This window comes from Parasteatoda tepidariorum, chromosome 2 (genome assembly GCF_982258835.1).
Source record: "Parasteatoda tepidariorum strain Cologne lab strain chromosome 2, Ptep-v5.0, whole genome shotgun sequence".
Classification (NCBI taxonomy): Eukaryota; Metazoa; Arthropoda; class Arachnida; order Araneae; family Theridiidae; genus Parasteatoda; species Parasteatoda tepidariorum.
The window spans coordinates 60707305-60717946 of NC_141756.1; the positions used below are offsets into that span (position 1 = coordinate 60707305).

Consider the following 10642-nt stretch of genomic DNA (forward strand, 5'->3'; position numbering starts at 1 on the left):
ACTGGGCGATATTAGAAATTATATATCGTGATATATCGTCAGTTTTGCATCGCGATATAGCGATGTATCGCGATATAGTATTTTTGAATTTCATTTACTTTAAGGCACAGAAAGTCAGATTTCTATCAAGACTTCATACGCATATTGATTTAAATCAATTTATAAATTTGAAAATATATATGTTTTGCTAAAGAAAGATATTAAATAAATTGACTAAGATGTACAAATCTTACTTAAAATATTTATTGAAAAAATGTGTGTAGATACAGAATGAAATATTTGCACTTCTTTATCCTTTATAAGGTATAAGCAGACTTAATTTAAGTTAACCCCTAAAACACCCTTAATGAAAAAAATATTGTTATTAAACAAAAGCTGATTTTAAAATTTCAAAATATATTTTAATTAAAATAAAAGTTAGATTGACTAAAAGCCGAAGTTTAAAATTAAAAATGTTCGAATTTTAAACTAAAAAGTAAACATAAGATTTGTAATAATTTCTTAAAATTTTCGTTCTCTGAAAGATTTCTCAGTTTAAAAATAAAAAGGGAATTTTATAAAGATATCTAGCTGAAATTATTGAAAGAAAATTAAAAAAATTAAAAAAAAGTTTGTTAAGAAATTCATTATACACTTAAAACAAAGTGTTAAAAATATTTTTTTTTTTTTTTAAAAAGAAACTTTTTTTTAACAAATCAATATTTGCTTGTACTATTATGCGTAAATAATTACAGAATTATTAAGTTCGATCGTAATGTTCAAATTCTTAATGAAGAAGTAAACACAAGTTTTGTTATATTTTCTAAAAATGATCACGCAAATAACAAAAGATTTCTTAGTTTAAAAATAAAAAAAATAAATAAAAGTGAAATTTATCAATATATTTACCTAACAGCATAGGAACAAAATTTAAAAAATAAGTTCGTTAAAAAATTATTTGTATGCTTAAAACAAAGAGCTAAATAAATTTTAGAAAAAAAATGTTTCTTAAACACTATTTTTATTATTATTTCATATAAATAATTAAATTAAATTAAATAATGACCGAATTATGAACGAAAAACAAAGTAAGGCAAAGTTTCTTAATTAAATTCTTAAAAATAAAAACAAAAGAATTGTGATATTCGGTAATATATTTAGCTAATTAACTAATAATATAAAACGAAAATTAAAAAAAAATAATGATTTTACTCTCTAATAAAACGAAGTAGTAATTGATAAAAAAAAAAAAAAGAAATTAATAAAATTCGCAAACTTTTCAAATTCTTTTGAACAAATAAAGTTTATTGACTTATGTCCAAAAAATAAGTTTTGTTTTAACTTTATTTCTAAAAATAAAAACAACTCAAGATTTATAAATTTAAAATCAGTAATAGAAGCCCATTAAATTATTAGAAGTTTTATCCGAAAGGTTTTTAATAAATTAAAAGAAAGTAAAAAAATAACCTAACAAATTTATTTACTTTGTAATTTAATTCCTTATGGGTGCCTTAAATTAGATTTCCGATAATTTTCACATTTAAAAATATAAAAAAAGTTTTGTCAGAAAATAAATAAAAAACTTACCTAATTAATGAAGAAACTTTTCTTTATAAATTATTTTCAATAATAGATTGCGTTCAGAACAAGGTTACGACGGCGATCACGAAGTTAATCCCATTGAAAATAATCTACAAGAAACGATTTCAAATCGCGAAGGTGCGAAAACGAACATGTGATATAACGATATAAGGTCTCAAAAGTGATTCTGATTCTACCGCTCATCAGTCAAGGCCGTCTCAACATAACGAAACAATATCGTCTTCCACAGCGCGAGTTGGCATCGGAACGTAAGAGAAAGTCCTTGCGTGTATCGCTATATCGTTATATCGTCTTCTTCACTCGACGGCTTAAATCAGATTTCTGATGCATCGCTTGGAATGAAAGTTGCTGTATCGGTTTGCCGATATAGGCGTTAAATCGATATGTCGCGATATATCGATTTATAGCCCAGCCCTAGTCATGTCTTATGAAATCATGCTTTGATGTAGCCATGTTTGGTGTGTAAAAACTTTGTATTTCGCTTAAAGAGATGTGGCAAAATACTTTAAGAGAGGTAAAATTGTAATTAAAGGATTAAAATTTCCACTTCCCTCCTGACAAAATTGTCGAGACCACCTCTTTAGATTTTGGGATCCATCAAAAAAGTTGTATTTTTATTGATTGAACTGTAAAAATGTGCTTTTTCCTGTCTGATTTTGCTATTCAAAATATCCTCTGCGCTAATTAATTTGCTTTTTTAAAGTGATACCTTTAAATTAACAAGATTGCATAGTAATACGTGATAGTCCAATCATTTTATCCTACATAATTGGAATGTTGTGTTTTTTATTTTGTCTGGTGTACTTGTATCCAATAGAATTTTAGATTTGTTTCAGTTAGAATCAGTAGAATGTAAATAAAAAGATTTTTCAGAAAATGGCTGTTTGACACAACGAAAGAGGAGGTAAAAACTTCTTTAATTGGACTTTATTTTTGTAACAAACTGAAACAATTCTAAAAGTTAAGGAAACGTAGAAATATTATCCTTTATTCAACACATTTAAAACTTTTCCTTTACATTATTGAAAAGTTCATTTATAGTTTTATTTTTCCATAATAGTTCCAATTAATAGGAACTAAGAAAATCACGATTAATATTCGTTTTGATTTACTCAACTAAACTTATAATTTACTTCTGAACAAAATCAAAATGCATGTATGCGTGCTGTATCAGTGCCATGTCATCCATGATAGATAAAAACAAATTTATTAAATAATAGTTCTTATTTTCAAATTATAAGTAGAAAAACAATCGACGAAATATTGTTTAAAAAGTTTTAAAAAAGAGTCTTACAAAAAATCTACTTGCTTATGATGTACAGTACGGCCAAAAATGGACCTCCCTGAATAACTTTTGATCTAAAGATCGGATCTTCACTTTCTAGGACTCAATCTTAAAAGATTAAGGTCATGACCTCAAATATGTTAATTAATTAGTGGAGACTATGTTTTAAATTACTAAATCAGACATAAAAACGCACTTTCTCTGAATAAACCTACCTTTTTTCTACTGATTTAGATTTCTGACCTCCAAAATATAGGGCGTAGCCGCAATCTGGGAATAAAAGTCGCATATTTAAAATTAAAATTTTGGAACTATTTAACCGAATGAGCTCAAATTTTGAATTTAGCCATTTAAATTGACATATTTTAAAATGATGTAAAAATTGTATACCTTTCATTAAAATATTTTCGACTATTATTAAATGAAATAATTATAAATATTTATTAAAATTTATGTTTTGCATAGAATTATCTTTTGATAAACGATTTTTATAAGTGTGTGCAAAAGTTTTTAAATTAGCTTAAAAATTTCTCGAGATATGGCAAAATACAAAAAAATGAAACTAACTCTATGAGGTCCAAACTTAGGATCAACCAAACTATGTTGACCATATTTCCCAGAATTGCGGCTATCCCCTATATTTTGGGGATCAGATATTCAAATCGGTTGAAAAAAAGGTATGTTTATTCATAGAAAATACGTTTTTGTGTATGATTTTGCAACTTAAAATATTGTCTGCTTTAATTAATTAACATATTCAAAGGTCACCCCTTGAAAATTTAAGACTGAGTCCTAGAACGTGAAGATCTGATCATCAAATCAAAAGTTATTCATGGTGGTCCGTTTTTTTCCCCACTGTACGTAGCATACGGTTTTAAATCTAATTTGAAGCTAAATTTACAGATATATAAAAATAAACTTTGGAATAAAATTCATTTACTAGTTTAAACGAACTTGAATAATGTTTTACTGCCTAAAAAGTGTTTGAACTTGTAAGATAAATGATATATTTTTTATCCTATATTTGTTTCGTTTGTAATGTTTGTATTGTCATAATAAAGGGAGCTTGATGCATTATGGATTGTGTAAATCTTGTCGTTTGAATAACAATTCGTTTTTGCAAAGGAAATTGAAAAATAATGTATAGGATTTTCCTATCATAAATAAACAAACACATATTATCCTCAAATTGAAAAAAAAATGAATGAAGTGACAGATATATTGATTTAAAGTAGAGAGAAATGTCAAATTTTATATTAACTCACATTTTTACCTCATTATATCGAAGCTTTAATAAAATTTTCGAAGTCAAATTTTTGGGATATTTTTGTAGCATTTATTGAAATAAAGCATTTTGCATAGTTTTAAATTAATTCTAATAGTTTTTAATTAATCTAGCATAGCATAGTTTTTAATTAATCTAGCATAGCATAGTTTTTAATTAATCTAATGTACTTTTATTGTAAGAGATTCAATTATGTGTTTGATATTTTGGCAAGGTAAATATTTTTTAATTTGAAACTAATTTTTGCAACGTTTTTGAAATTTGAAGCAACATATTTTAAATTTGCAACTATTAAAAATATTCATATTAATCGAAAAGGAGCAATAATGCGAAATTAGCTTCCTTAAAGTATATGAATAATACAAATCATACAATTCCCCAACTTAAGCTACAAAATTAATTTTTGGAAAATTTATGTTATGGTTTTTTAAAGTGATATGCATTCGGTTCGGTTTTTTAACCCAGTAAAGTACTTTTATTGTTAAATTCTTACACTTTAAAGGGAAATGAATTCTGAGGTGCGTGGTTATCCGTTGATCAGAGAATCGCATTTTGGAGTTCTATTTCTGACGCCGCTAAGACTCTCCGAGTACATGCGATATACGTGGAACAGATGAATCTTTGAGGTTGGTCGCTGAGCAGTGTCATGGGTACAAATATTTTTAGAAAATGTCCTTCCTCTTCAGATCTATGACTGAATTTAATAAGTGGTCATATGAATAAGTAGTATTGCCATTTATCTGTTGAGGTTTTGAGACAAAAGCGTATTTTCCCTTTTACTGTGCTCTGTTGTCAAACGAACGGTTCTCATTTCCGGTTTCATTTCCAGCGCTGGCGAGCTTGGCTTGTCCAAGTATCATTAGAAAAAACAATAAGATGACTTTTAGCTTAAAAACAAAATTAAGGAACTGTAAAGAAACATCTCTTTCTTGTATTACATAACTAATTATTTTAAACTCTTCTCAACTCTTTAAATCTTTCGTGAATACACGTTTATTATATTTTGACAAATATTCGATTTTACGAATTTTCATTTTTTTGTTTTATTGTTAACTCTTTGGCTATAATCATTTCTTCCATCAAAAATTTATATTTCTAAAAATAATCGTTTCCGTTAATAACTAAAAATGTAAAAACAAAAATGTAAAAAATTTAATCGTTTCCGTTAATACTAAAAATGTTCCGTTAATAACTATGTTCTGTTTAACTCACATAACGTCTAATAGAAGATATGTGGGTTAAACAGAACATCTGAATACTTTACTTCTAATGTAAATTTTTTTCACTAACGATTCGGGTCGATTGTCTTGTAACACTGGGGTACGGTACTCTTGGCTTAACTCAATATAAAGTTCGAATGTAGCTATAGATATGAATATTTAGCTAAGGAGTGCACGGAAGTTTGTTGTATTTTCCACCTTGAATTTTGAATATTGAACGCTTTTAGACTTTCACCGGAGAGCTAAGCAAAATTTTGCAACCAGCTTCTTTATCTGATTGTAATCATTCTCCTGCAAGAACGATATTGATTTTTCCTACTTTTAAAACAAATCTTGAAACTGTAAGGGAAAAAATGAAGTGGATATAAGACAATAAAAATTCCTGTTGGTTTTTATTATTTTTTTTTTTAAATTTAATTTTTATACTAAAACTTACTCGAAGTCAGATACCTTTAATTTTTAATGCAAGCGTATAAAATCAAAATAGAACAAAACATTAATATGTTTTATAAATTATACCAATTAAAAGTTCGTATGAATTTATATTTTTATATGCTCATAAAAATTGAAAATGTTAAAGCAATAATATTATTTTATAAATTTTGTACTATTTTTTTTAAAACTTTATAAATTATTTGAGCATATTAAATAGTCATTTTGACTGTTTTTGCCTTTCTGAACATGTTTGTACTTTTAATTTAAAATGGCAAGATTTTTACATATTTCCTGAAAATTAATGAATGTTATCGAAACTTATTTTCAATTGTTTAAAATTGAAACTAATCGAAAAATATACAATACGCAGTCAAAATGACAACTAGTAAAAGCTTCCAGAAGTGTAACTAATGTAATAAATGAAAATTAGGGTATATATATATATATATATATATATATATATATATATATATATATATATATATATATATATATATATATATATATATATATATATATATATATATATATATATATATATATATATATATATATATATATATATATATATATATACATATATACATATATATATATATATATATATATATATATACATATATACATATATATATATATATATATATATATATATATATATATATACATAAAAGGACTTTACATTGAAATATTTAGTTGAAATCAAATACTGAAAAATTATATACTAATTAACAAAGATTAATTTAACAAGGAAGCTGAGTGTTGAAAATAATATTGATGATTTATAATAACATCAAGGAATAATTTATCAAGGAAGTTGAGTTGTGTTGAAGAGGATGTTGAACATTTATAATAGTATCAAGGAATAATTTGTCAAGAAACTAGAATCGTGTTGAAGAATATGTCAATAATTTATAGTAGTATCAAGGAATAATTTATCAAGTAAGTTGAGAGTGTTGAAGACGTTGATGATTTATTATAGTATCAAGGAATAACTTATCAAGGAAATTGAGAGTGTTGATGAGCGTGTTGAAAACGGAGAAATGTTCACGAATGTTTGTAAAAATTGACAAAAGATCGAAGCAGATCAACTATAGAAACTTCTTACAACAATAAAAAATCATATTAATAATATTATATTGATAAAAAAGTATTTTCCAGTCAGATAAACAATTTATGGAACTCATTTTAAAATAATACCAAATAGATAAAAGGATACTAAAAAAAAATTTTGCGGCTCATTTTAAATAATATTACGCTTTCTATTTGAATAACCCACTTATACTTAATAGATAGGTCCTTAAATCTAATTTTTTATTATGTTTGGATATAATGACATCTTACATAAAATATAATACAAATTTTAGAAATTTAAAAAAAAATGCTACTTTTTATGTGATTTGCTTCATAATTTATAAGCTGTAAAATAGTTTTTTTCCATTTTACTTGTTCCAAAGTAATAATAATTCCTGTATTCTTAAGTATATGCTATTCAATTAAACAAATCAGAGTCAATTTTTGATTCATAGTTAGTATAATGGGATAATAGCGTGTTGCATTAATAATAATAAAGTTCGAGAGAAAAAAAAATCAGCGCGAATTAAAAAAAAAAAAGGTTTTAAACAACGATTCAGTAAATTTTCAAAGTTTTTTTTTACATATTTCTAATAAATATAAATTGAGATTATATTGTTAATATATTTTGTAACCTTCAATCTTTTATTACAAAAATACATTAATTAAATACTTAAATTTCAGCAAAATATGTGAATTCACATCGTTTTAATGTACAAAAATTATTAAAATTCCTAAACGGTTGAAATATTAAATTATAATGTACATATATTTGTATTTTATGTTTTTTAAATATTAATATAAAACTTATTTATACAAAATTTAACTTAAAGTAATATATTTCAATTAAAGTGAAAATTTTTTTTTACCAATATGGTAAAATGTTTGCATAAAAAGTTTCAGTACAAATTGCACATTCCTTTTTGAAAAGTATAAAATATTGATATAATTAAGAAAAAATTATTGAACAATGAAAATAATTGAAAAAAAGAATAAAACTGTCTATTAAATCCAGCTCCTTGTAGCATTAAATTGTGCAACTTTTTTATTGATAGGAAAGCAAAACTAATGAAACGTTTTTCTTTAAAGGCAACTAAAATTGGCCACTGCTGACTCAAATAAATTGACAATGAAATATAAGTTTAGCAATTCAGATTTTTTTTTACATAATAGGTATTAATGAAATGATATACAAATTGCTTATTTTTTCTTAATCACACAATTTTATTAAGAATATTCAGTGCAAATTACACATTCCTTTTTAGAAAAGTATTAAATATTGATATAGTTGCTTAAGAAAAAAGATTATATTGCTTAAGAAAAATATTTATATACTTCTTACTAAAAAAATAAGTGCCAATCACCCATGCTATTTAAAAAAATAACAAAATTAGATACAAATGCTCAAGTCAAAAATATTTAAGTATTTTTATTAAACAGTAAAAATAATTAAAATTTAATAAATTAACTTTTTAGATCCAAATTTTTGATTCACCCCATTCTCAAACATTTAGTACCTAAAGTAACTAAGCTTGAGTAAGTTGAACACAAATAAGGTGTCAGTAAACTATTAAGTTTTACCCATATGGTAAAATATTTCTTAACTTATTCTAAAATAATTTAGAACCAATTGCCAATTCCTTCTAAATTAAAATATTAAAATGAGTTATAGTAATTTATTCACAAAAATAAATAGCATATTTTTATGAAATTATAAAAATATCTAAAAGAATATTAAATAACTTGTTAGATTTATCTTTTTAATACAGTCAGTCGTCAAACATTTCTTATCTAAGGTAACTATAGTTGGGTTTTTTCAACACAAATATAGTGTCAATGAATTATAAGTTTTATAAGTATGGTAAAATATGTATATTATTTATATTAAGAGACCGAATTCTTTTCACAAAAATTCATAATATGAGTCATGGTAATTTAAATGAAAAATAAATTACAAATTTTTAATAAATAGGAAAAAAAAAATTACATTTTTTTTAAATAACCTGTTTCATTCATCTTTTTTGATGCACCAAATTTTGAAGCAATTATTACCTTGGGTGACTACATTCGCCCACTGTCCTCACAGCAATGATTAAAATCAAAAGTAAACTGCTTTCCATTCTGTTTACAAATATTCCCTTCATTAAAAGGAAAAAATTCCTTTAAAAAAAGACCTTAATGAAAACTTAGTTTATTACTTAGGGTAAGTGAACTTGACAAATATGAAGTGTAAGTCATAAGTCAAGTCATAAGTTTTACGAATATGGAAAAATATTTCTGCAATTTATATTAAAAAAAATATAGAAATAGCTGAAAATTCAGTTTATAAAACATTAAAAAAACGAGTTATGGTAATTTAAATTAAAAAAGGAATTTAAAAAATTAAGGTAATAAATTTTTTTAAATAACCTGTTGGATTCATCTTTTTGATTCATCCATGTTTAGCTACTCAGGGTAACTAAATTTGGCAAAAATCAAGTGCCAGTAAATTATAAGTTATATGAATATGGTAAAATATTTCTATAGATTATGTTTAAAATAATAACTGCAAATTCCTTTCACAAAAATTAATAAAACGCGTTAAGGAAATTTTAATAATTTAAAACACATTTTAAAAAATGAAAGTTATAAAAAAATATTCAAGTAACCTGTTAGATTCATCGCTTTGATAAACCAAATTTTGAAACAATTCTTACCTAGGGTAACTAAATTCGGCCGCTGTCAGCGCAACAAGGGTCAGAATCAAAAATAAACTGCTTTCCATTCTGTTTACAAATATTCTTTTCATTAAAAGAAAAAAAAATTCCTTTTTTCAAAAAATTGGAAGTCCCTGATGAAAACTTAGGAACTCCGGAATCTAGAGATCTGGGAGCCTTTAAACTGGATCTTCAAATCCTTGCTATCTCTCTTCGCTTAACGGCCTATGACGTCACAAGTGAGAGATTGGGGGAAATTGAACTTCAGGAACCAATGAGAGAATTTTTCAGTTTCACGTGATTCACAATTTCACATTGGTTTGCTTACAATTTACTAAAACGAGAAAGAAATTGTTCCGTCGTTATACTTATTTTGTTGGAAATATTTATGGCATTAGATATTTTTATTTTTATTTTTCATTCGGATGTTCTCTGAGGTCTATAATTTTGTTGATTTATTTTTAACTATAAAATTATATAAGAGGCATAGTTAATAATTTTTCTGTGGGGGAAGGAATAGTTTAAACTCTTTTATGAAGCAGATTTATGATTAAATTTTGAAGGAAAATATATGTGAGTTTTGTGAGATGAACTTTTCAAAACATGCTATTTAAATGCAATTTCTAAACCAAACACAATTAAAATAACATAAAAGTTATTGGGATATATTAGTGCTTATTTCAATGAAAGAAAGAATCATTTTTATATATGAACGAATTTAAATAACCAATGAATGAAAATCAAAACAATATGTAACTTAAAAATTTCAGTCCAAGTTATATGCCTGTAGTTTTAGAAAAAAATTGCTTATTGAAGTAGGGAAGAGTCGGGTAGCCCCGCCCACTGTCAATTCCATATGTATAGAATATTTTTTCAAGTCAATGGGAAATGGGATATTAATTGTAATATTAAAAAAAAGATTATTTTCAGAGTTTCAAGTATTTATGCAGCTGTTAATATGGTAAACAATAGTTTTGAAAATATGTTAAATACAGTAGTCATGAAATTAAGAAAAATTGGTTGAATGTTTCGATTAAACTTCATTTTAATACTAAAAAAATAATTT

The 10642-nt window shown here is 24.8% G+C and overlaps 1 protein-coding gene across 1 annotated transcript in view; it reads right to left on the minus strand.

The window, feature by feature from the left end:
• Positions 1 to 9803, minus strand: part of LOC107453342 (uncharacterized) — a 45397-nt gene extending 35594 nt beyond the window's left edge. The window contains exon 1 of the mRNA XM_016070127.4: positions 9577 to 9803. Coding sequence (XP_015925613.1) covers positions 9577 to 9668 — 92 coding nt within the window. The 5' untranslated portion in view covers positions 9669 to 9803. The remainder of the gene's footprint in view (positions 1 to 9576) is intronic.
• Between the last annotated feature and the right edge of the window lie 839 nt (positions 9804 to 10642).